Here is a 26838-nt window from a genome sequence, read left to right on the forward strand (position 1 = left end):
CATTGTCGATCAGGTGGGTGACCTTTACAGTCGGGCACTCTAGCGAGGTTGGTTCGCTCTTCTGGATCTCGTCAAACTCCTGCCTCAGCACCCCCACGCACTCCAGGTCCGTGTTAAAGTCGTGTTGTATGACAAACTCTTCCTTACTGGGGAGCCAGAGAATGGCCTTGTTGTATTGGCACATGCTCTCAACGGACACTAATGCCTGCCACGGTTTCATGTCTTGGTCCGTCGGCTTGGAGAGTAATGGCTCCCAGGGGTGGTGCAGCTCGCCTGGTCGTTGGCGGTTGAAGGCGGAGACAAAGTAGTTCGCTGAATGACCTATGTGTTCATGCTGCCCTGCGCCGTTGTTTTGCGCATGCAGAGGCGACGGAAACATTGTCATTTCCCCACTTCTCGCATCGATTTACTGCACCGTAACGCGACCGCATAAAATTCCGGCACAATGTTGGCACGAAGCAGTGACAGCAGCCTTTCATTATGAGAACTTTGCAGAAATGTTGCAACGTACAAGACGAGCGACTGGAAAAATGAAACGTACCGTATAAGCACATGCCGGGACTAACCACGGATCTACAAAAACAGCAAAAAATGTTTTGAGTGGGTCCAATTTCTTTGCCAGTGTGAGAGGACAGGTTAGAAAGGGCACAAATCACACACCAAGACGTGAAAAGCAGATAATCTTTTTTATGCTAAGATTACTGAAAACTGGCACTGCCTTTAGAGCCTGCTTAACCCATGATTAGTTGCTGGACCCGCTCTTCACCTTCACCACATGCTTTCCAGGAGAGGCCAGCCACATTGAAGGAATATTGGTCGGCCCGAGCCGGGTGGCCCACGTAGAAGTAGGACCAAGAAAACCCACCAATGTCGAGAGTTCTTTTATAGGAAGAACTAAACGAAAGTTCCCCCTATACATGTAGTGTTCTTGAAACGAAGAAGTCACGTTGCGATTTGTTAATTTCGTCTTCCGCTCGGGCTGGAAAATGTTAGATTTTACCCAAAGGCAAACCGGCCGGCCCTTGTTCGTCGCATCTGTAGTGCTTCTCTTACACGGACGGCTGGCCGCTGTCGTGTCCTAATAAGGCGATCCCTGGCGTTCGGTTCTCACACAGGAGGGCTTTTTTGGTGCAGTAGCATATCTTACCAGCCTTTGCACGGGACCGTGGATCGTGCAGCAGCAGACGCCTGTCTCAACGGAAAGTTCGTGTATCTGGCTTAGGTGCTGCCCGCTGGAAGTCTATGAGACCGCCAGAAATGGCTGACTAGTTAAAAAAAGGAAGGTGATATCAGAATAGCGTATCTGGCGTACCAGTGCAGTCCAGGAATTTGGTGGATCTGTGGCATGATCATATCGACGTGAAAAGACTATTTCTTTGATAAAGTCTACGTTCGATGCGTAGCAGCCGTCCTGGTCATACTGCTCCTTCGACTGAATCCATTTATTTTAGCGTCATAAGTTGCATTCCTGTGTGTGTCCCCGTTTGTTTGCAAACAGCTTTCAACAGCAGACACTCGGTCCACGTCACTGGATTGGTGCCCCTGGACCTCACCCCACACGTCAGCGCATCTGACCTTCTCTTCGGTGAGTCACGCTACCAGTTGTGGCGGTGACGGCATGGCGACCTTTAGAAGGAGGCAGATATCGATGAAAGGGGCAGGACGGTACCACAACCAGACCGGGCAGCATCAGTATCAGACCGGGCAGCATCAACAGCAGACCGGGTAGCATCAGTAACATACCGGGCAGCATCAGTAACATGCAGGAAAGCATCACTAACAGACAGGACAACATCAGCAGCAGTCCGGGCAGCATTGGTAACAGACCGGGCAGCATCAGTAACATACACGACGGGATCAGTAACAGACCGCAGCATCAGTAACAGACAGGGCAGCATCGGCAGCAGACAGGGCAGCGTGCCGCCCTCCCCCTTCCCCACCTCCGCGTCGCTGCGGCCCTGCTGGCTACCTGAGGGCTCGGTGAGACGCCGCCAGCCGGGCGTGATAGGGGAACCCCGGCCGGGCGGGCTGGAGCTCCGCTCGGAGTCCGCCGCCGCAGTGCCGCTGCCGACCACGCAGCTGCCGTCTATTCGCGTGCTATACACAGTGCTGTTCTTATGGCGAGCTCAGGTGCCAGTTAGCTTCCTTATGTGACAGTAGCCCTGCTTACGCGGGCAGCTGAAATCCGGACCGACCGCAAGCCCGGCTCAGAGTCGGCATCCGGGCAGCACCAGAGTCCGACTCGAGCGTACGGTGGGCCCGGATCTCAGCTGCCCATGTAGACAGTGCAGGTAAAGCAATGCTACACAGCTTCCCTCCCGCTTGTCGACCCCCAGCCAAGTGTCATCCGACCGACTCCGGGCATCGCCGCGTACTTTAAACGTACTGTAAACGGGGTAACCACTGCAAATTTTGTCTGAAATTTCATCTGACTTGCTTCCGCTGCCGGCCATTTCTGGTGTCTGTCTATACCGCTCAGTTTGAGCGACGAAATACAGAACCCGAATGACGCGTGACCGTTCTGGAGATGAGAGTCTGTTTGTTCTTCGAACGTCGCACTTTGTGGAATCTATAGCCCATTGCGATCTCATTTGTATGCAGACTGGAAAGACGGAGACGTCTGTGGTAGCACATATGCAGAGCTATTGTGGGTCCCTTGCTTGCGAGAGTGCCGTGGGCTGGTCTTTGACTGGAGGGGTCACATTTGCCAAGCGAGGTTCTGCAGGTAAACATGCCATTGCTCCCACTGGAGCGGGTTGGCCGATCTGGACACCGTTTAGCCATATGTACCACAGGATCTGAAATACATGGCTGTCTATTACCTGAGATCCAATTCGTTAGGCATAATTTGCGACACGTAGCTAATACGCTTGCTGCCAACGTGCGGATGAACTCATTATGACCAACGCATTTGCTGTCTGCAAAATTTGAACATTCCACTTCAGCCCAAGCACCAAGGTATATCACTTTTCAATCCTATAAAGACAGTTGAGCTGCATGCTTCCTTGCCTACCTCATACTTTGCCTATCTCAGACGTCAATGAACCCATAATGCCCGATCGTGGACGGTGGCAGGACATCCGGAGCCGGGGTAATTGTCAGAGCATGAAAATACCAGCGTATTAACTAGCGGGCGGGTTTATGTACGGTCAGCATCTGAGCTTAGCAGGTGATGTTAGCAGGTGACGCTGTCCTATTAGCATGTGAGGTAAGCAGGTGACGCGCAGCCAGTATGTGAACTTCTTCCTCACCAATACCCAGGACCTTAGCACGCGCACGGGTAGCCGGCTAGATTCCCTTCGCTCGGGGGGGGGGGGCAATGTTCCCCCCGCGATCGCGGGAACTAAAAAAGCTAGACACCGAATTTACTGGGTATGCTGTGCCCCAAAAGTGCCCCCAGAGCCTAGATAACTGTTTCGAAACAAAAACAAAACAAAAGGTCACACGTTCATTTAATGTCAGTGACCTTGTTTGACCTTTGGAAGGTCATGGTGACCAAGATTATAGAAGACTGCACTGAACTTTGCATTTGAGTAAGCAACAAAGATTACGCTGGGTAGTATGTTTCTAAAAACAACATGTTGACCTGAGTCATTTTAGATCAACGACCTATTCTGATCTCTAAGACGTCCATGGAAGGTGTATGATGACGTTCCTGCTATCCATAAATTTGAAATGAGCACCAGAAACAATCCCATACGGGAAGCCCTAGGGTAATAAAACAGGTTGGTTTTGACGTTGGTCTGACCTTCATACTTGACCCTAGGTCAGCATAATCTGCTTACTCAATACTTGTGTTGCCTAAAAAGGCTCCTCAGAGATGTATGGATTCGTCTAACACTCCGTTGCTGCATCAGATTGAAAGATTCCTAGAGATGATATCGCCGAAAACATGGCCTGACTTTGACCTTCCACAGGTCGGCGACCTTACAAGCTACATCTAAATGTTTGATATCAAACGATCCGCTATTCAATGTTCTACAGCTATGCAAAATTTGGCGTGTCTACGCCGCGACGTTCGGAAACCATTCTGGAAAAACCTTCGGGGGTCAGTTTGACCCCCACCTGAGCGCGTGGTGACAGTTCTGTCCTCCCTCAATGTCACGTTCGCTATCTTGACGCGAGTTATCGGAGCTGCGGGAGCGACGCCCGGCACTGCACTGCGTCCACTGGCGCTGGGCCTCCCTCTGCGCGGGACCGACTGCCCCAGACCCCGAGTGAGATGCCGGACGCCCTCGGGCCGGACCGTCATCAGGCTTCCAGCGCTGGAACGCCACGGGCCGGACGGTGGGCGCCGGCTACAGGGTACGCTACCTGGCCGGCAATGCCAACTGCTGAGGCGGCCAGGCCGACCCCGCTCCCTGGGCAGGGATCATCGCCGGCCGGATACCGAGACCAGCCCACAGGGCACGTCCAGGACCACCCGGACCGGCCCAATCCGACCACCCGAGGCCGAGTCAGCTAACAACGGGAGCGATCAGCTTCGCGGGCGTTTGCTACCATTGGATGTTAAGCGGTTGTTAAGTATAGAACATGACTGAAATTATCGTTTAGGTTCCAGGTGGATCTAGTGCTTCTCAGGCGACATGCTTTTTGTTGCTTTTTTTGTCTGTGGTCTTGCTGTGTTAGTTTTTGCAGTTTTGCCTGTGCGGGAGCTCTGGCTTTGGTAGCTGAGCATTTTCATGCAGCGTGAAGTGCTAAAAGCTGTTTATGTGAAGGATTGACTACATTAAAACTACTAGTCAATACAAACGGTTATATAAAGAAACTGGACTGGCCCTCTTTTTCATGTGCGTGAGTGAACGGCAAGAGTGCATTCGCTGCATATGTTTATTCGCATAAATTGTGTGCAGAAATTTTAAAACCTGACTCTCGGCCATATATATAGACTACTGATATCGGAAAAAAACGTTGATAGGCATAGTGATGCGTCACATCATGTTCTTGATCTTTTAAACAGACCTTCACTATCTGACTGGAAAAAATGTACTAAATTTATATGCAAGCATATTGTTCGAATTATTCCGCACGTCTTGAGTACGTTTCATAGCTGGTATCGCAATTTGGTGTTGAATGTTACGACAGTTTGGTGGCGTTTTTCTAACGATAGGGAACGGGGGGTGAGGCTGTTGAAAAGGGCATGTGAAAACGCTGCAGTGAAAAAATTATATTCCTCGGTACGCGTAATATGCGAAGCCGCATGTTTTAAGGCGCTGCTGCGCATTTGAACGCTGCTAGAACTCCACCCGGGTCTGAATTTTGGATGTGCTGTTCGATCGCAGCGTGGAGGAGCACTTCGTTTTGACGGATGTGGAAACCTACTGTAAATTATCAAAAACGACCGCCGAGCTTATTGCATGACCAGGTCCAGGTCTGGATGCGTGACGTGTTGTTCGATCGGGGCGGGAGCGATAATTTCATGCTTTGTGGCTATGTAGGCTTACTTTACTTTAAAAATCGGTCGCTTGGCTTATGACATAACCACTGGTAGCCTCAGATAAGTCTCAGAATTAAAATGACCAGAAGCATAGCCAAATAAATGCGAGATGATCAGGTGCAAGTTGAACACAGTCGCAACATAGTTGCATATATAACATAGAACATAGTTGCATATATTGCAAGTTGAACAGCGGACGCGTGTTGAACATAGACCGCCCGTGAAAGCACACTATGGTACACACAGCGCAGGCACAACACAGCACAGAATAAAACCGCACAGCACAATACAGTATAGCACAGCACTGAGGACAAGAAGCAGAACACATGACGGAACCAAACGGCGGACAGCGCAAAGGACAGTGGGGACAGAGCAGACGCCAGCCCAAAATGGCCCCGATGCTGACGCGCCCTTCAAAACCAAACCAAGTCCAGAAGCTACGCAATGGAAAGGACAGAGAACAGGACGGAAAGTAGGCAGGCTGACAGAGAACAAGAAACAAGGCAGAGGACGGGGTAGCGCAGATGACGTGGGGCAAGCGGCAGAACAGAGTAGCCTAGGGCAGGACAGAAGAGAGCCGGACGAGGACGGAAACGAGGACAGGGTAGCACAGAGCACAGGGCAGGGCGACGAGGGCAAATGATAGCATAGAGAAGGACAAAGGGCAGTCAGAACGGGAGTCATGGCGCGTAAACGACACACCAAGACACGGGCAGAGACCTTACGGCAGAGACCAGAAAATAAAGGGCAGATGATGTGCTACACAGAAACATAGGCCGCGGTAAGCCCTCAATTCCGCGGCAAGGATTGTATCAGGAATGAAACGATATGACCACGCCTCTTTTGCACTGACTGATTTCAGCTGACCATCTGTAAAGACAATGATTACAGATGCTGGCGTTGCACTTGTCAATACGTTCACCACTTTAGGAAGCGAGCTTCTTAAGGCACCTGCTCGAACGACGTAGTCGGGTAAAAACCTGCACGTCTCGGTTTTTGGCAGTACCACTTTTACGGCAATATCGAATAACATACATTTGTTTATCATTCGTCTCAATATATTTGTATATCAGCCGTCGCAATACATTTATATATGTATGCCAGACGGCTGGCATAGATGGTCGGAGGGTCCAGAGGACAGAAGACGGAACACACCAACTTCGATCCTGTCCTATTCTGTCCTGAGCTGATGTGCTCTGTGTTATCCCGTGTAGCGGAGCGGAGCGGAGAAGAACGACGAAACGCAGTGGATGACTTCGATATGTGTCCCAGACCAGCCTCGCCTCTTAATTCCTAAAGCGGAACGAGCCCGTCGACGCGCGGCTCATGGCGGTCTGGCGCGCTCCACGCAAAGCTAAATGAATACATAAAAAGATAGAACGCCATGCCTGCTCCGGGTGTCTTTGGTTCAAGTATGTGTGGTGTGGTCAAATTGTGCCTAGCTGATAAGAAAATTTGGTAGGTGTACAGATGCCTGCACACCGCAGTGCAAGCCACAAACCGTCTTTCACGGTCATGGGCGTAGCCACCAGATCGCTCGGTTTGGTCCGGGACCCAGTGCAATTTGGGCAGATTAAACAAGTTCCGTCTTTTGACCAAATAAGGTAGCATTTGACTACATTAGGGCTTTACGATACACTCAGCTGCTGGGCAACATGGCGTCGCATGCCTCTCATCCTGGCAGGAAGGGTGGGCACCGCGGAGAATAGAACCCCTTACCTCCCGGAATCCCGCTTTCCCAGACGCGCAGCGGGTAACGTAGAGGCGTTAATCACTACACTATCGGCACTCTCAGGCCAGGTGCAAGAGTGGCTCTCCGTAAAACATAAACGGGACCCAGTTACAGTTAAGGCGTGGTACGACCAGGTTCACGGCTGCAGGCTGTGTCAAAAGTGGTAAGATCGCTAGCGCTTGTATCGATTAAGGGGCTGCCCAATCTAGCAAAGGAACCTCCTTTTTCCAAAACTGGGCCTCCTGATGTGGAGTAGGGGTTTCCTGATACTCAGAAGAGGTGATCCCAATCCAGCGGAAATAGCTCCCTGAAGGCGCTGAAGCTCAGTGTGAGTCCGTCATGCGATAGCCTAAGAAGGCGTAAATGTGATTTGTTTGGTCCCCTACCCCCTTACCGCCTCCTCTTACAACCACGTTTTTATTTCAGCTTAGCTGATGTCTCCTGACAAGACGTGCAATTCATCGTACACCAGGGACGCTGAATTTGCGATCATTTTTCATGGCTTTCGAATAGATACGATAAAAGCCAAAAGATACGTCACTCCCTGAAGTTGCGCTTATTTGCTCTCAAACTCGTGGGCTGGAACTGTAAAAAGTTTGTAGTCTGACCACATATATTGAGAGCACCGATTAGTGGGAATGGCCAGATCTGCACCCACGGGCGTCGATTTGTATTCTTTTGTGAGGGCCCTGGCACTCCAATGTTGAGTTGGGCTCCCCAATGTTGGCTTGCCCCACCCCCCGTGTTTTTGGTTGGAATACTACAAAGACGTGGGTAAAAGATGATCATAACGCATAGACTATGTTCTTTGATCTTTCCTGCGTAGTGGCGTCTCGTACCACCCTCACAACAAAATGTCAAGGTTGCTCCCGCCACAAGATAACAGTCGTAACGGCTGAGCGAAATATGGAGGTAACCTAAGTCCTTCATGGCTAACCCCGTCCTCGTCCCTCACAACCAAAATGCGTGCCGCCTCTCATGACCATCATAGAAGAGCGCCATCGGCGCCCTAAGGTAGCCTCTACAGGAACGCCTTTACGTGCCGATCAGAAGAAACGCATGCGTGCAGTGCCCGCTTCCTGGATCCAACCCTGCTTGATTTATGTACTGCTTGAATTAAAAACTTATAAATTATGCAAAGATTAAAAACATAGACTGCGTTTAATCAAAGCAAAGTGGGCTAAATCCGTTGGGAGAACATGAGGTCGCCGGGCCCTCGGTTCGCCCCTCCCAATAATTTACACAAATTTACACCCCTGTCTGCGACCACAAATACTTACCAAATATTATCTCCGGAACTAGCCCACTTTCGCCTCGAAATTCGGGCCCAAGTTGGAGAATGGGGCCGAAACCCCCTTCCCCCCCCCGCACACCCACCCACACTAGGAAACTACACCAAACTACAAACATACCTCCATTGAATAGCACCCTACACTGTCAGACCCCGTTTGCCACTCCGACCGCCGAGTCAGTTGAGAAGCTGAGGTTCCATCAGCAGATGTTACATGATCTAATCCAACGTAGGAATGCATCATCGATCTTTATGAAATCAGTCTCATAGATTTTAGCTTACAACAGCAACATAGCCAAATTTAAATAAGAGGTAACTCCCCGTCAAACGCCGATCAGATCTGTCAACTGTTACAGACAGCCTACCATTGGCTGCTTTAACGCCAAAATGACGTCTATAGTAGGCCGCACGAGCCAATCATCTTCGAAATCGGCGGTCAAGGCTCCAACATTTCACCATTTAGGCCAATTCCGGCGGCGGAACGGCCAGCGATAGGCAATCCATTCTGCCGTTCTGCGCCGTTTCCGCCAAGAGCTGTTGTTTCTCATTTTCGCGAGTATCGAATACGTTTGGCGCCGTAGAGAGTCGCGCTGGAGGTACGGAGGCAGAGGATCTACGTGCCGTGGCATACCACGCGTGCGTACCAGCGAACTACGGACGGAAAGAGTGGGGCGTAGCCGCGTCCAGCCTTTGAATAAATTGGTACCGTGTTGGATGGGAAGGTGTGTTGATAGCTGCACCATATATGAGTGTGCTGTGTCCGATGCAAACCATTTTGCATTTTGCAAACCATTAACATGTACTTATTGCAGCTTGGCCAGTGCACGCCACTGCACTTAGCAGTAATACTAGAAATGGAAAGCTTAGGCTAGAAATGAATAAAATAAACAAAGAAGAAATATGCCAGGTTATGGTAAGATTTTAAAACTATCCCTTCCCCCAAAAAGAATGCTGCCAATGATGTGCATACTGGATTATACCAATGCTTCTATGTCAGAGACCTGCAAAGATGTGTCTAATTGCCAGACTGTTACTCATAAGCAGAGTTGTTAGAAAATGATGTGTGTCACACTGAAACAGGACAATGATAAGCAGTTGTTGGGAAATTGCATATTGATGAAAGAAATGCACGGCAGGGATAAATATTCTGTTTTATAGGTGTATGGTGAGGTTTCATCAGGGAACACAAACATGATGGGTTTTCGGGATGTTGTGTAGCGATGCAGGTTCAGGTGTCAAGGAATGAGTATGAAGGTATTGCCATTGTGGCCTGGAATGTTGTGTAATATGTGACAAAAATGGGCCACTTGAGGTGCAGCTTTGTTGTTTCTTGTGAACTCAGATGTGCATGAAAAAAGGCATATTATGACATGAAGGCCTATGTGCAGTTATTATAACAAAGTCTCTGGGCAAGTGATGCTCTAGTTGATGTGGCTTTTGTACCACCACAATCACCAAGGATGTGAAGCACTGGCACTCAGTGTATGGGCTGATGTGCCTCAAAGTTGGAGAAACAACACCTTATCCTGCATTCCCTGTTATGTCTATTGCCCTGTTGTCCTTATTCTACTGTGATGTCATATATTATTTATCCATGAGTTCGTATTGCACAATAGATTTTCACTCAATATGCACTGATGCTTCACCTTATGTGTGTGCCCAAGGACATGAAAGTTAGCTGCACTGTTTGCAAACTTTAATTGGTCCCAGTACTTTTGAAAACATATCAATGTCATGTTTGGAACTGCTAAGACCTATCAATATATATTGGTCTTCATCTTGGTTCCTGCCATGCCAGCTGGCATCTGCAGTGTGGGCACCATTGTCCTGTCTGGTCTCAGTAGAACACTGCCCCTTGGATTACTAAATGCTGCTGCTGGTTTCTCCAATTTGTAGCCATGCAACACTTGTCAGCTTTAAGGTGTGTTGTGTGTGGGACTGTCCTTGGTTGCCACATTATGTTCGAGTGATTGGAAAGTAATGCTACTGCTATATTGCCGTGCTGCTTACTTCCAATGTAATACACTGGGAGAAATGCTGCTCCTTCAGAGACCAGGGGCTATTTCCTCCATCTATTGTTTGCAGCCATACCATTGCCCATAAGATGTTACATGCCCTGTGCTTGACACCGCCCCTCAGCCACCTGATGTCACCACCCACACAGTCTGGGGTGACGCTGCTCCCTCCGTTTCCAGATGCCGAGGATGCGCTCGTTGCGGGCGACCCGCTGTCGAACCCAGCCCGGTCAGACGACAGCCAACACGGTATGCAGGTACCAGCACCACTTCTGTCAGATGGTACGTGATGAGCTCGCCCGACTTCTCTGGCCCTGTGGAATCGCACGGAGGTCGGGGGTGGGGTTGGGGCCATGCATGGCGCTGTATGCTTCTAGAGATGGGGCATTACCTGCCTTGGTTTGTTTTGTCTTACATCCCCAAAGGAAGCTCTGATCTTCATAACCACTCTTTAAAAAAGTGCACAACGCCTATTTCATTTCTGGGACGTGTTCGCCCTTCCCACCTCCAGTGCATTGTATGGACCCTCCGTGTCTTGTGTTGGTGGCTGCTGTACGGTCATGCCGCTGGTGTGACGCATGGACGTGGCGCATTGTTTGGGGGAGATTGGGGTGAGTGTGGAGTTAAGTGGGATGCAGTTGGCAGGGACATGACATTGGTGAGATTGTATGGCTGGTGCGGCTGTGGTGCGTAACGCTGTGTAGAACTGTTCAGGTGGGGGCATTGCGGTTGGTGCGTAAGTTTCCCATGCTCCAGTGCCTATCCCAGTGAGGAGGGGACACTGGGGCGGTGTGCGGAGGCACATGTGGAGACACTGAACCTACGGACGACGACAGTGACCTCCTCCGTCGGTGCAGAGTGTGATTTCCTTGCGTGACTTGGGCAGGGTTTGACAATTGTTACCAGGTGTGTGCTTTGCGGATTCAAACACATTGTGTATGGGTTTGGGGATGCCGGGTGCCGGCTGCCAGGTGGCGGCTGGCCTCGGTCCCTGGCCGGTCAGGACCAGCGGTGGCCGGCGCCAGTCGCCCGCGCCGTCCGATGCCACCCCTGGGCACGACCCCTCGGACCGCGATCCCGGAAACTTGTTGAGAATTAAATGACACGAAATTAAGGTGCGTTGCTTTAGAGTGAGCCGATCAAGCGGATGGGCCCATCAGCATGGGAGCATTATCGCTGCTGCCGATATAGCATTTAATGTGGATTAGTTCAGTCAAGTATAGTGTTCGCTCCAGCTGATGTGCACTGGCACTATATGTGTCGTCAAATTGGCGCCGCTCCACAGCGGAGAGACGCCGCGTCAGTGACGCGTCACTGTGGTTTGTTTGCAGCCTCCGGGTCCTGAAAATTCCGCCCGATTCTCGCCGTTGGTCGGTGTAATCGACCCTCCTCAATGTTAGCACCACATGTCGGCAGCGCTCGCTTCGCACTCGCTGATTTCCGCGCAAAAACGGCGCCGCGGGCGGCCCTCTGATTGGCTGCCGTCTCCGGGGCTGCCCGAGCAGCCGTCACTGGGGCGGCTGCGAGCTCAGGGGACCGAGCTGAGGGTGTCTCTGCACTCTGCCGCCGGCTGGGGATCGGCGCTGATCTCGGCGAGCGTTCAGCAGCGGCGGCAGGTGCTGGAGCTGCTGGTGGCGGCTGGCACGGGGTGCCGGCCAGCCGGGCCCGACTCATGGCGACGGACGTCGGCCGGCGCCGGCCGAGATAGCGCCGGTGGGAGCCGCCGCGTGCTCGGCCTGCCGCCTGACGGCGTCCGGTTGGCCATCGTTCTGTAGTGGCCGGCTGGCCGAAGCTCCGCCGCCGTGTGTCGCTCGGCCGGCCGCCGGACGGCGTCCGTTTGGCCATCATTCTGTGATGGCCGGCTAGCCGGAGCTCTGCCGCCGTGTGTCGCTCGGCCGGCCGCCGGACGGCGTCCGTTTAGCCATCGTTCTGTGATGGCCGGCTGGCCGGAGCTCTGCCGCCGTGTGTCGCTCGGCCGGCCGCCGGACGGGCGTCCGTTAGCCATCGTTCTGTGATGGCCGGCTGGCCGGAGCTCTGCCGCCGTGTGTCGCTCGGCCGGCCGCCGGACGGCGTCCGTTTAGCCATCGTTCTGTGATGGCCGGCTGGCCGGAGCTCTGCCGCCGTGTGTCGCTCGGCCGGCCGCCGGACGGCGTCCGTTTAGCCATCGTTCTGTGATGGCCGGCTGGCCGGAGCTCCGCCGCCGGATGTCACAGCTCCGACGCCGTGTGTCGCTCGGCCGGCCGCCGGACGGCGTCCGTTTAGCCATCGTTCTGTGATGGCCGGCTGGCCGGAGCTCCGCCGCCGGATGTCACAGCTCCGACGCCGTGTGTCGCTCGCTCCAGAGTAGCTGGGCCTCCGATCGTCCAGTCCGGATGAGCGTTTGTTGTGATGTTGGTGGCTTATAAGAAATGATTGCTGCTTTGAGTATACCTGCTGTGCCGACGTGCATATCACAAAGGCGACGATGATGATTTATACCACTGTCATATATATAGTTTTTGTCACGCTCTGTGGCGGCCCACATATCGCTTCCGACTGCAGAGGTCTTATACAGTGCGCCACGCTGGGCCTGAAACGTCTGCGATGCGTGTTTCGTGTCATCGAAGAATGTGGCGTTTCAACTCCAAACCGCTTGCGACGCTACAACTCGTATAGGTCTATTTACCTCGAGGCCCTGGTGTAACAGCTGGCCAAATGGTATCTTTACGGTGTTCATCTTCAAACCTCGTGCCATTTTTACACATTTGTTTTGGGCCAGATGACTTGTATGGTCACTGGATACGGCCTTCGCGCTCATAATTCAATTTATATTAAATTTAAATGAGTTATGAGTAGCATCTGTTTAATTTATGCTGAGCTGGTCTCACTGGGTGCATTTTAAACATGCATTCGAAGCAGTCTAATTCAATTTATTAACTCTAAGCCACAATTCGCATGACTGCGCCATCAGACGTTACACCAGCTCCGCGACGCTGTCGTTCAACGCCAGCTGCACCTCTCATTCATCGTTATCTTGTCTGACCGCAGTCCAGCAAAATGAGGTACCTACTTGTATGCCTGACTAAAACGAGTCCTGGATTTGGCGAGGTCCCCAGCTTACCGGCGTTGTTATTGCAGGAACGCCTGGAGGGCTTCTCGCTATGCCAGATGCACATTCTGGAGGACCGGTCGGCATCATACCGGCCCTGCTCCTTCATCTACGGCAACGGCAGGAAGTGCGGCGTGCCCGTGCCCAAGAAGGACAGGTGAGCGCGGCGGCGGGCCTGTCGGCGCTGAGTCGGCCGGGTCACCGGCGCTCTGAACCCTGTGCAACAGCGACAGCGTCATCTGTGGTCAGCCGGGCCACCGGAAACTTAACCGTGCGCGGCGGTGGCAGTATCCTCCAAACGGTCGATCGCCCGCGCGCCTGCGGTGGCCGGTATGAGGTGTGTTGACGTCGCCTGCCGTCGGCGGCGTCCCGTTGTCCTGTGTCTCCGTCTCTGGAGTGTGACGCGGCCGTCAGCGGCGCCCCCACTGCGCCGCCGCGGGCCGCTGACGGTCCCCGGGCCGTGGCGCACGCGGCCGCGTGCCGCGCGTGTCGTCCCGGCTGCCAGGCCGTCGCGGCTCGGTGACATCCCGGCCCCCTGTCGGCCGCGCGGTCCGCTGCTGAGCGGTGGCCGGGGCGCGACTGGCTGACGGTGCCGCCGGCCGCACCTCCCCGATACAGGCAGTCGCGCATACTGCTGCGGCCGGAGTGAGGTCCCAGACCGCGTGCTGTGGCCGGAGTGAGGTCGCAGGCCGCGTGCTGTGGCCGGACTGAGGTCCCAGACCGCGTGCTGTGGCCGGACTGAGGTCGCAGGCCGCGTGCTGTGGCCGGACTGAGGTCCCAGACCGCGTGCTGTGGCCGGAGTGAGGTCGCAGGCCGCGTGCTGTGGCCGGACTGAGGTCCCAGACCGCGTGCTGCGGCCGGAGTGAGGTCCTAGACCGCGTGCTGCGGCCGGAGTGAGGTCCCAGACCGCGTGCTGTGGCCGGAGTGAGGTCGCAGGCCGCGTGCTGTGGCCGGACTGAGGTCGCAGGCCGCGTGCTGTGGTCGGACTGAGGTCGCAGGCCGCGTGCTGCGGCCGGAGTGAGGTCCCACACCGCGTGCTGTGGCCGGAGCGAGGTTCCAGACCGCGTGCTGCGGCCGGACTGAGGTCGCAGGCCGCGTGCTGCGGCCGGAGTGAGGTCCCAGACCGCGTGCTGCGGCCGGAGTGAGGTCCCGGACCGCGTGCTGCGGCCGGAGTGAGGTCCCAGGCCGCGTGCTGCGGCCGGAGTGAGGTCCCAGGCCGCGTGCTGCGGCCGGAGTGAGGTCCCAGGCCGCATCTGTCTCCTAGGTGGCTCAGCCATGTTGACTTCCTTAGCATTTGACAGAGCAGGTAGCTGCGTGCCCCCTTGAAGTCGCATTCACTCATATTTGCATTGATTTTTGATATTTAAAAAGACGCGTCAGGGGGATTTACTCTTACCCATCCGTCCAGGTGCCTAATTTATGAATGATGTGGGGCGTTCGCGCACCTTGTGCTGTTTTATCTTGGGCTCTTCCTATCTTGGACTTTTCTGTTTTTTCGTGACTGCAGCTTACATTAATTGCTTTCTCGCCTTCCAGTGATGCTCGCCCCGAAATTAAACAGAAATGCGCCGTGATTTGTCATGCTGTCGTGTGTATTCCATTATGTCGCCAATAGCACTGCCTTTCCAAGTAAGAAGCGGACAACAAAATTGGTCCATGTTGAATTATGGAGGCTTTTCGATTGATTCGGAACACGACTCTTTTGTGATATATGCTTGAAAGTTACATGATGTACGTTTGGAATGCGCCATGTTGTCTCCTTTCTGACCTTACTGTTTTCGCAACGGCTGAGGCTGGATGGGCTCTGATGAGCTCGTCGTTTTTCGACGCGCCACGAGACCATTCGGATCAGCCTTGTCTCATCCCATCCGCTTTTACGCCACGGGAAGAGACACAATATGGTCTGAAATGGACCACACGGGGCCTTTGCGGAGCGAAACTTGTCATTGTTGGACTACATCGAATAGCACTTGGGGACGTATGCTAAATTGATAGGTCCGACGTGTGCTTTTCCTTTTTCGGAGAGCAGGTTGGACGCGGCCTTCCCCAGGCGTCCACCTCCATTGTCCGGACGGCAGCGGTTGACACTAGCCGGGCTCGGCTGTGGACACGGCCGGCCGGTGCTGAGCGTAACGCAGGTCCTTGGTCCCGCCCCCAGCCATCACCAGTGCGCCGAGCACCGGCGGCGCCTGATGCTGGCCCGTGAGCGGTGCGAGCGCACCAAGCAGCCAGCCGAGTCGCTGGACACGCTGGCCGAGCAGCTGCAGGAGGGCCAGACGGCCGACCCGCAGACCTCAGGTGGGCGCGCCGGGCCGATCGGTACCGGAACGGGCCGGGCTGACCGGTACTGTGACGGGCCGGGCCGACCGGTACCGTGGCGGGCCGGGCTAACCGGTACTGTGACGGGCCTGGCTGACCGGTACTGTGACGGGCCGGGCCGACCGATACCGTGGCGGGCCGGGCCGATTGGCACTGTGACGGGCCGGGCCGACCGGTACCGTGGCGGGCCGGACCGACCGGTACCGTGACGGGCCGGGCTGACCGGTACTGTGACGGGCCGGGCCGACCGGCACTGTGACGGGCCGGGCTGACCGGTACTGTAACGGGCCGGGCCGACCGGTACTGTGACGGACCGGGCTGTGCTGTGGTGCTCGTCATGTTTTTTCGTTTAAGCTGTTCGTGGAACTTGTCTGGCATGTTATAAATGTCACACTTGTAAAGTGGGGGAAATATGCCTGTTTTTCTGTTTCATTGAGAGGAACGAGAGGGTGTCCGGTCAAGGCCATGCTGTTGTACTTTTAAAAGGAATGTTGAATGTTGAATGAACGAAATTTGCCTCAGCATTTAGAGATGCTGAGGCACGCATCATATATGGTGAAATACGCTCACCCGTAGCTGTTGGCATACTTTTAAGTGCATAAGAAAACAAGAAAACAACAACCAGGTGATCACATCTCACTATTTAGTAAACATCCTCCTCAATACGTCTTCGTTTAATAGTGCCATGAAGCGTTTTTTATGACGTAAGAGTTGCTGTCAGACTGGCCGTGTCAGCATTGTCACTGCAGTAGACGGGCTGACGCACTTGTAGTACTTAAACTTGCTGTGGGATGGCTTGCTAATCGTGCGTGTTTGATGAACCCACACATCTTCATGTGCGCGTGTTTTTGCCCTTTCTCTTGTATATACGCCTGAGATTGTATATTCTTTACTTGTATTCACATGCTCGGTCACGGCGCTTTTCTTAAGTTACTTGATTTCCAGTCCCGTGCCCGTCATAACTAGCACCGTTGCCCACGTCCATACATTGTGTGGCACAAAACATGTTCGAAACTTACACTGAACGCATTAAGCTGGTTGAAGGTCAGCGGCTGTTATTTGATGCCACGAATTGTGCTGACGTTTGCCAGACACGAGAAATTCGATGATCTTGACTTGTCTTGACTTGGAACACAATATTGTCATTGAGGTTGTGATGTTCGCGTCACGTTTCTATGACGTCATGCATGTCTGGGTGATCTTGAAATAGGCTGCGCGACTTAGTCCGCGCAAGCTCGCGTGCTTCAAATTCGGAAACAGGAGGATTTTCAGTATCGGAAAGGGCATGGCTGCAAACTGCATTGAAGGATCTTTAAGAAGGCCATCTCAATTCAAAGCTACAGGCAAATGTGGCACATTCTTTTATGTAGGAGAAAAGTAAAGTCGATTTTACAACTGCAGTGCGAGAACCGACTTGCTTGTATAAAATAACAAGCGTACTCCTGGAGGAAAGAGATCATTGGGATATTGTTGTTTACAACCGTTTTTCTTTATCTCCGGCCTTGGAATTGCCAACGTTTGGACGAGTGGCCAAAGCCGCCTTCGCCGGCTCCGGTCGACCGCGGCCGGCCGTCACCGCTGCATCCGGGCGTCGGCCGCGGCCGCCCTCGCCGGCTCCGGTCGAATGCGCGCGGCGGTCACCGCTGACTGGGCGGCGGCCGCAGCCGGGCCCGGAGCCAGATTACTCGGAGATACTCGGGCCAGATTTGTTGTCCGCCAGCGGACAGGTGCCACGCGCGCGCCGCCGCTGTTGTGGCGCGGTGGGGCTCGTTACAGACCCGCGCAGAGCGGTGGCGGCGGCGAGCGGTGCTCGTGCGCTTAAAGAACTGCCGGCGTCGCCGACCCGCGGCACGGAATGACTGTTCGCTGCCGGCCGGCGGAGAGGCTGTTTTCGTCCGTGCGGAACTTTGGCTAGGCAGATCGGAAATTCGCCTGGTGGTGGTTGCGCTGCGGTAGCGATAAAGCGCGCTGCCGCTCAGTGAGTCAGCCATCAGAGCTGTTTGAATGGAAGCAGGGTGGGATGGAATGGAAGGAACGACTTTCTGAGATGAACTGAAGGACTGAACTGAACTGAACTGAAGAGCTGAACTTTTGATTTGAACGCTTTTGATTTGTGGTAGCGATTATGATTGATCGTCACCGGTGTTCACACAACGCTAGCGGTAGTGGTAGTGAACTGGGATGGCTGGGTTGTGATTCGGCCTTGGGGAAGAGGGAAAGGCGTTGGTAGACGTGTTACACATGGCCAGGGTAGTCGGCGCCCTAAAGCCTAAATCATCATCAAGGTGGACGTGTTGTATCCTTGCTCTAGTGGGTGCTCGCGCTTCGTGCCCCTCCCGAAGCATGAGCTCGTTCGAGCTCGTATCGAGTTTATGAGCGAGCGTGGGTATGCACGCTCGTGGTCACCTCTGGCTAACTGCTAAGCATGGCCCCGCTAAAGTGTAATAATGCCACCCGGCTGCCAGCCCAAACATCGCATCCCATGTGATCTGGTTCCGGTTAGTGAAGTCCCATGTATCACCAGCCCCAGTGCCATGCTGGCTTAAGACAGAAACACGCAATAACAGTATTTCATGAACTTGTCATGGAGGAGATGTTGAGTTTACCACGCCTATCATATCTTCAACTTCTTTGGCCTTTGGTTTATCGTCTGCCATTGTGTGCTGGGTCAGATGCAAAGCGAGTAGTTTGGGCAAACCGCGTATCTGATGACAACCGTGTATTCTTGTTTGAACGACTTGGTTTGAAAAAGTTTTGTTTTGGACAAAATGACATCTATACGGCTAGGCACGTTCGTGCTGGCAGCGGAGATGATCTTGTGTTCTTGAGCTCGTGCCTATTTATCCTTCACGCATTTTCGGAGCGAGAACAGCATATACCATATCTTGGCTGTGTGTGCATTCGTTTGCATTCAGCATGAGGGGCGGCATGCAGTGAGTCTTTGAACCGTCTTTGAGCGCTTAAAGGGCCTGGTATTCGTCGGCACTGGCAGCGGAAGATGAGTTTATGCTTTAAGTTTATAAGTTGATGAAAAACAAGCTCGCACAAGGAACAGCAATGTAATCGCAGCCTTTCGAGCAAATGCCTCGTGACCTCGTGTTTGACCAAAGACCTCGTGTTTGTGCAAAACCAACTTCAACCCTGAGCAGAAAATTGACTGGGACAGTCGAGCACGTGTCGCATGTAGCACTTAGCCTCGAGTACGAAATAAGGTTTTGTGATGAGCCAAACGTTCGGTTCTTACCGAATTGAAAACTTGGGCAAAACTTTTGAACCAAAATACGACCGATGGAAAATAGATAACATGCTTCATCGCGATCTGAATCGGTTACACCGAAACACGGACGCGTCCAGTTAACGGGGGCATTGCACATTTGTATGGGGTTTTGAGCTGTATTAGCTGTGCGGAGAGCTTCACGACCACAAAGATGTGCAGACTACATTGTGCTGACTTTCAATGTCATTCAGGCATGCATGACGCCATAGCAATGCCATTCTAAATCGGTCACCCCACCGACCAGGCGGTGTTCAAGGTCAGAAAGAATGTTCATAGCTGATGTTGGCTCCATTATCTCACATGTGGAGCATATTCTTTAAGCTTCCACCTTAAATGTCGCAAGTCACGTGTAATGCACATCAGTGCCGTATGCTACACGGCCGTGGCCGCTGCTCGATTGACCTCATGTCTGGTGTTGGTGGCGCAGGCGAGGCCTGGGAGGCGGCGCAGCGGCCGCTGCGGTACCGCTCCGACACGAGCTCGGACGAGGAAGAGGGCGACCGCGTAGTGGAGAGTCCGCTCGAGCAGGGTCTCAGCTCCGACGACGCCGACGTCGGGCTCAGCTCCGAAGACGACGACGACGACGACCTGCTCCGGCACGCCGGCGTCTACACCGACGAGGAGGTGCGGCTGCCAGGGTGTGTCGCAGGGGGACGGGTGGGCAGTTCGGCCTTTACCCACGAGGAGGCGTAGCTTCCGGGGCTTACGTGGGGAAGCTTGTGCGAGCCGGAGTGTAAGCGGGCGAGAGGAGGTCGGCGTGTGTTCGGACGAGGTGAGTTGTGCGGGGTCAACACGGACGAAGACTTGAACTGCGTCTGTTGGTGATCCAGAGCCGGCACAGTGAGTGTGTTCTCCTTCCTCGGTCGGTGGTCGGTGGTCGGTGGTCCCGCCGTCGTCAGTTGAGCGTGGCCCGGCACTGACGCCCGTGCCCCGCCGCCGCAGGTGGTCCGGCTGGCCGAGCAGAAGCTGCGCCGACTGCAGCGGCTCTACCGGGGCCAGTTCCAGCGGCTGCAGCACGTGCTGCAGACCAAGCGACGCGCCTACCTGATAGAGGTCGCCCGTGAGAAGGAGACCATGAGTGAGTGGCGCAGGGTCGGGGCGGGGGCAGGGGGTGTACGGTGCGCCCATGTGGAGAAGAGGTGCGGGGTCGGTGCCGGGACAGGGGGTGCACGGTGCGCTCATGTCGAGAAGAGGTGGGAGGTCGGGGCAGGAGCAGGGGGTACACGGTACGCTCATGTCGAGAAGAGGTGCGGGATCTGGGCGGGGGCAGGGGGTGTGTGGTGCGCTCATGTCGAGAAGAAGCGCTGACGGCCGTCTGCATGAGCCTGACTCGGACAGCAGGTGGCATCTCTAGCTGGGTGCCGCTGGTGAGGGGCCTCGCCGTCCAGTGGGCCGCTCTGTACCCCGGTGTGCTGGTGCCTGAGTTGGCTGAGCCGAGACCAGCGTTGGGTGCGGGTGGGCTGACAGTGGCGCCTGTGTGCGGCCCTCGTCCGCAGAGAGCATCAGCGGCGCGCCCCGCGAGGCGACCTCTGAGCAGCAGGCCTACAGCCGACTGCGCGCCTACGGCCACTACCAGAGGCCGGCCGGCAAGGACTATCTCTTTTGGCACCACCGCAACGAGAAGCGTGCCGCCGAGGTGAGGGCACTGGCGAGACGCTGCCGGGAGGGGGCGTGGCCCGCACGTGACCCAGCCCTCGGCTGCTGCCGCCCGACGACAGAGGTGATGTGCGGATCGTTGAGGTCGTGGCTGAATGGTTTGTAATGACCCCGAAGGTCATGATCGTTATTATCGCCATCGCCATCATCGTTCGCTGCTCTCATGACTTCCCCACCACTCTTGTCGCGGTGCTGACGTACCATCACGGTGCTGGCGCACCGAGGCCGGTTTGCTGCCAGGCATGTGCTGCGTTACCAGCCGTGTGAGAGCGGCGCAGGCGCTCGTCTATCCCTGTGCCGGCCCGCCGTGTCGCCGCTGTAAGTTCCCGTGTCATTCTGCTGATGTCCGTGCCCTGTGCCGTCTCTCTGTGTCCCTGTGCCGGTCTGCGTGTCGCTCCCTCACCCAACACGCGTCCGTGCGGAGCCGGGCGGCGCGTCGCCTCTCCGCGTGTCGCTGACCCGGCTCCCGACTGTGTGTCAGGCGGGCGGTCCGGCGCGGACCCCGGCGTTCACGCGGTGCGCGCACGCCGAGGGACGGGTCCGCTGCGGCCAGCGCACCGTCCCGCTCAGCAAGTTCTGCCTCAAACACATTCTGGAGGTGAGTCGGCCCGACGCCCGCAGTCAGCCGCTGTTAGGTCTGGCTGGCTATGGCAGGTTATGTGTGGTTGGTGGCAGGTTATGTGTGACTGGCGCGGCAGGCCCACGTGCTGGGCTGTGCTGCGCTGGTTTTCCGTGTGCAATTGTGTGCACCACTGTTGAAGAATTGATTAAAAAATGAAGTTAAAATTTAAGGAATTCAGAAGTTAAAGAATTATGTTAAACAAATATTTCTCTGTGTGGCCCAGCAGCTGCTGCAACCTCTTGCGACCTAGGAGGGGCGTTGTTGACTGTGAGACTTTGTATCGAATGCGTCTGCACGGCGGGACACTTGAAATTTATCCACACTGAATAGAACACACAGATCATTAGGGAAGGTATGTAACACCACGTATTGTCGTCGATGGGGCTTTACAACGCACTCAGGTGCTGGACTAGGTGCGTCGCCTGCCTGCCATCCAGGCAGGAAGGGCTTGCACCGCGAGGAGTCGAACCCCGTATCTCTGGTTTCCCAGACTCGCAGTGGCTAACGCAGGCGCGTTCACCACAGCATCCTCGGCACCCAGCACCACTTGACCACAGCCTAGATAAACTTTATCAGCATGTCCTGTAACCGCGGGGAAACAGCGTTCCAGTGTGGTGGCCGAGCCCCGCGATCCTGTACTGATGCTCTGGACCACTTCCCGCGCGGTGGCCGGCGCTCGTTCGAGCCACGAATCCGCACAGGCATATTAGCAGTATCTGCCAGGACGTCTCTGGCTAATTGTGTGTAATTTAGAGTCCGTTGCTGCGCGTCGTTAGTCTACGAGGACAGCCGTTATAAGCGGTTCTCTTCGTGCTCCGACCAGCTGTGGGGGGGGGGAGGGGTTGGCGCGGCGAGGCGTGCCAACTGTCGGCGGGTTTGGTGCGGTGGGGTGTGCCAGCTGTCGGCGGGTTTGGTGCGGCGACGCGTGCCAGCTGTCGGCGGTTTTGGCGCAGCGAGGGCGTGCCGCGCATGTGTGGTGGGTCTTGCCGTCCACCGGCCAGTGGCGCGCCACACTGGCTGCCGCGAGCGGCGGCCGCCGTCTGCCGCTGAATTGGACGGCATCTGCGGCAGAAAGCCACTTAGCGTGTCATACTTCAGCGCTCTCCCGGGAGGGCGTGTATGCGTCGTCGAGACACGATCTCGCGGCCGGCTGTACACAACATCACTCTCGGTAATGCTTCGGGGATGCCGGCCTCAACTGACACCGCACTCCTCCTGCGCAGGAAAGTTTGCCGACGCGAACGCTGCGACATGGCCGGGTTTTAGGGAGTATCGTGTGCGCCTGTTTTTGAACTTCAGCTGCCTGACACGAACACTGCGACATAGCCTGGTTTTAGGGAGCATCATGTGCGCCTGTGAGCTTCAGCTGCTTCATTGTCGTTCAGATCGTCAAATCTATGCTTCTTAACCCTGCGAGGTTCAGGTTGTTAACTCCGCACTGTATTGACGGGAGTTTTCTGAAAGGCAACGGTCCTGACATTGTGCCTTTTACAGTGCCGCCAGGTGAAGTGGCGGGAGGGCATGATGAGAGGTCAATATGACCGGCTGATACACTTGTCGACCCCGGCGGTACGCTTGTCGCTGCTCCCGTGTTCATAATAAGCCGATCAATCGACGAACGTCTTCCCCACGTTGGTTAGGTGGCATTCGTCACAGTTGTTGCGCTCTGGCTTGTCGGGTAAGTGGTCGTGGGCGCGGAACACGTGACAGCTGCTGCGCTGTGACTTACCTGGCAAGTGGCTGTGGCACGCGTGACGACGACTTCTGTCTCAAGGTGTCACTGATCAGATACTGAAGTGAGTCGTGCCATTTCTGGTATGTGACGCACTGGCTCCTGTTCGCGGAGGGGCGGTCGAAGACGCTGTGGTCGCCCAGGGCCAGACGCTGCGCTGTGGTCGCCCAGGGCCAGGTGCTGCGCTGTGGTCGCCCAGGGCCAGACGCTGCGCTGTGGTCGCCCAGGGCCAGACGCTGCGCTGTGGTCGCCCAGGGCCAGACGCTGCGCTGTGGTCGCTCAGGGCCAAACGCTGCGCTGTGGTCGCTCAGGGCCAGACGCTGCGCTGTGGTTGCTCAGGGCCAGACGCTGCGCTGTGGTCGCTCAGGGCCGAACGCTGCGCTGTGGTCGCTCAGGGCCAGACGCTGCGCTGTGGTCGCTCAGGGCCAGACGCTGCGCTGTGGTCGCTCAGGGCCAGACGCTGCTCTGTGGTCGCTCAGGGCCAGACGCTGCTCTGTGGTCGCTCAGGGCCAGACGCTGCGCTGTGGTTGCTCAGGGCCAGACGCTGCTCTGTGGTCGCTCAGGGCCAGACGTTGCGCTGTGGTCGCTCAGGGCCAGACGCTATGCATGTCGTGATGGTTCACCAGTCGGCTGTCGCGACAAGTTTGTCGGGTCGGCGTTGAACGAGGACCGCGGCTCCAAGACGAGATCGTGGGGTCCGTGCTTGTCGGTCCGTGCTTGTGTCCGTGCCACCCGTCGGTACCGTGCTTGTTTTAAAGTTTCCACGTGATTGTTCTGTGAGCCTGTGGGTGGAAGTTGCCGGATCCGCCTGTCGGCCCCGCCTTCTTCCGATCAAGTCTCAGAAATTTAGCACTGCGCTCTTCTGCGCGGCAAAACGGGAAGTTGGAAGAACTGGTAGTTTTTACTCTGCTGTACCGACGTTGAACGGGCTGCGTCTCGACAGATATTGGCGATTTTCTCATTACCAGCGGATCCACAAGTCACTTGTTTCGATTTGGCGGAAGTTACCACGTTAAGCCATCGGAAGTTATTGCCAAAGCTCGTGATGAGCTTCGTCCGGCAGGAGGCGGGGCGGGACTTGATTGTAGCACGTTAGGACGCCAGACTGTTTGTTAACAGTTTTCAGCTGGTAACAGTGATGTGGTCGCATGTGCAAAGCGACCAGGCACGTGCACCCACACTCGCGAAAATTTGTCTTATAACATGGAAAGACGGCCTCGCATTGATAAGTAATATGCATTCAGTTGCAGGGAGTGTCGCATATTTAGGGTCTATTTTATAAAAAAACATACTCTTACTCTTGTGAAACCTCAGGACCAGTTAGTCTAGTAACAGCACTGGGTAGTGCCACTGCAGCACCGTCAAGACGTAATGATGATATCAATTTTGATTGTTTTCGCGTCCAAATCATGCTGTCAACGCTTTGCAACCGCACTACGCTTCTTCCACGCAAGCGCAACCACCGTCGTGATGAAAACCGCCGTGCGCAGCTCTACTGGTGTGAATAAAACGTGTTTGTGCTTGGCCAAGCGGTAGTCATGTGACGACACCTGCTCCGCGCTCATCACCTCGGGCAGTCAGGCTACAGCACCAGCTACCGCCGGGCGTGCGTGCCCCGTGCAATGTCAAACCGTCCCCACACCACAACCGCGGTGCCTGACGTCTGGCGTCTTCGGCCGCAGGACCAGCACCAAGTGCTGTTTCGCCGGTGCGGCGACGGCGGTCCAGACGAGCCGTGCCAGACGCCGGTGGCCGCGCTCCGAACGGAGAGTCGCTGTCCACTGCACACTCTGCTGCCGGCCGAGGGCGCCGTCCGGCTGCCGCAGGTCAGTCGGTGCGCTGGCCGAGGGCGCCGTCCGGCTGCCGCAGGTCAATCGGTACGCCGGCCGAGGGCGCCGTCCGGCTGCCGCAGGTCAGTCGGTACGCTGGCTAACGGACGGTTCGCGCTGCACTACCGGCCACGGGCCCGGCGGTACACTTGGTGGCGGGGCAGGCAGTGCACTGCCGGCCACAGGCCTGGCGGTACACTCGGTGGGGGGGGGGGGGGGGGGGGGGTAGGCAGTGCGCTGCCGGTCACGGGCCTGGCGATGCTGTCGGTTCGGACGGCGTATTTTCGGGTCATTTGAGGCGTGGCTGTGTGGGACAGGAGTTCATTTTGCCCATCAGACGTGAGTCAGGATATGAAAGGCATGACATGTTTACAACCCCTCGTTGGGCTCGGAGAAGGGATAGTGCACAAATGATTTTCTGTTACCTCATACGCCTTTCGCCGTTGCGGGTTTGTGCGCTGACGGCTGTGCGTATGTGTAGGTGCAAGACCCTGTGGAGGCCATGTTCGGTCTGGCAGACGGCGACGACCTTCTGCTCGACGAGAGCCAGAGCTCCCTGGTGGCCAGCATCGCGAACACGCTGATGGCTTCCGCCGAAGCCCGGGCAGGTGGCGCCACCGAGCCGCCGCTGGGCGGCGCTGATACTGTCGAGCCGTGCGATCTCGTCTCCGCGGCGACCGCTGGGTCGGCGGGCGTCAAGTCGGACACCACGTCGGAGGTGGACGTGACCGGTGACACGAGGTCGGCGTCACCGTCGGACGCCGGCCAGGAGGGCGCGGGTGCGGATCCGACGCAGCCCGGTGAAGCGGACGTGACGGGCGCCGCGGGGGACTGCGCCGGTCCAGAGATGGTGGAGCAGGCGGCAGAGGAGTGAACGGTATCTCGCCCCCGCCTTGTCAGGTGCGGAGGTTTGAGACTGGAGCATTGGAAATGCCGCTAAGTGTGATAAGTGGTCGCATAGAGTTCGAGGTTTTCGCGTTGTGGTATATTTCATGTCATCCGAAAGGTGTTCTCGTGTGATGCATTTGTATACGCCAGTTGCGGGCGTACTTATGACTTCACTGAGCAACAGCAGTAAGTGGTTGTTATTTTTCTAACGTTGGCGTGGGTTTTAGGCTCGGAAAGTTGTTGCTCATTCATCTGTATGTGGTCTGGAAATAAATTGAATGGTGTGCTACCTGGCAATTGCCTCGTGCTGCTACCACCCGCTGGGTTGCACATATCCAATACATTACCAGGTGACATCCCTGCGTGTACTGCTGACCGCGGCTTCAGTTCAGCTATAACTGGGGTACGCCCGCAGTTGTAGGCTTGGCCCCACTGCGCGGTTCGTGACGGGAGAAATTTGTGTCGGGACGGGCCTCCCGTGCTGGACAGTCCACTTTGTCAATGTGGACATGTCTATACGTTTCCCCGTGACAATGTCGCCATCTTACCTTGGTCGAGGGCGTCACGTGACGTCAGCAAATGACCGGAGTTGTCATTGAGCATTTGTGTACTTTTCCTCCTAATGCAAGCGGCCAATGAACAAGTGTATGCGATACGCACAAATCGACGAAAGATGTGTGCTAAGTTATGTTGCTGAAGGCCGGTATGTAGCCACAGCTTTCGTACGTGGCAAGCCTGAAACAGCATTGCGTGAAGCACAATGTGAAAGTGCGTGGAGCAAATTCAAACAGTTGTATGTGTAATTATGGGCACCTTAAACCTACGAATGTGTCGAAATGGATCTTGAATGCTTTAAGAAGTCGCAGGTGATCTTAGGTTATGGGATATTTCGAAAGAATGCTGAAGTGGGCCCTGTAACTTGGTTGGTAGGGTGGCGCCTACAATATCTTCA

General features: G+C 55.3%; 1 protein-coding gene across 1 annotated transcript; it reads left to right on the plus strand.

Moving 5' to 3' along the window:
* Positions 1 to 9191: 9191 nt before the first annotated feature.
* Positions 9192 to 26242, plus strand: dgt1 (KAT8 regulatory NSL complex subunit dim gamma-tubulin 1). The gene is made up of 10 exons (XM_037236890.1): positions 9192 to 9373; positions 10656 to 10757; positions 13593 to 13720; positions 15722 to 15861; positions 19587 to 19783; positions 20102 to 20237; positions 20656 to 20795; positions 21297 to 21413; positions 24852 to 24995; positions 25480 to 26242. Exons 1-10 carry the CDS (start codon positions 9335 to 9337, stop codon positions 25870 to 25872), a joined length of 1536 nt encoding a protein of 511 aa, XP_037092785.1. The 5' UTR covers positions 9192 to 9334; the 3' UTR covers positions 25873 to 26242.
* The last annotated feature ends 596 nt before the right edge of the window (positions 26243 to 26838 follow it).

The sequence above is a fragment of the Pollicipes pollicipes genome, unplaced genomic scaffold (assembly GCF_011947565.3).
Source record: "Pollicipes pollicipes isolate AB1234 unplaced genomic scaffold, Ppol_2.1 Scaffold_7261;HRSCAF=8764_pilon_pilon_pilon, whole genome shotgun sequence".
NCBI lineage: Eukaryota > Metazoa > Arthropoda > Thecostraca > Pollicipedomorpha > Pollicipedidae > Pollicipes > Pollicipes pollicipes.

What these genes read in the sequence shown, in the direction of transcription:
- dgt1 (XM_037236890.1), top strand. Translation starts at nt 9,335, where the DNA reads ATGAATAAAATAAACAAAGAAGAAATATGCCAGGTTATG. An exon ending in CCGTGAGAAGGAGACCATGA is followed by an intron (nt 20,238 to 20,655) that starts GTGAGTGGCGCA and finishes CCTCGTCCGCAG; the next exon opens with AGAGCATCAGCGGCGCGCCC. An exon ending in GCCTCAAACACATTCTGGAG is followed by an intron (nt 21,414 to 24,851) that starts GTGAGTCGGCCC and finishes CTTCGGCCGCAG; the next exon opens with GACCAGCACCAAGTGCTGTT.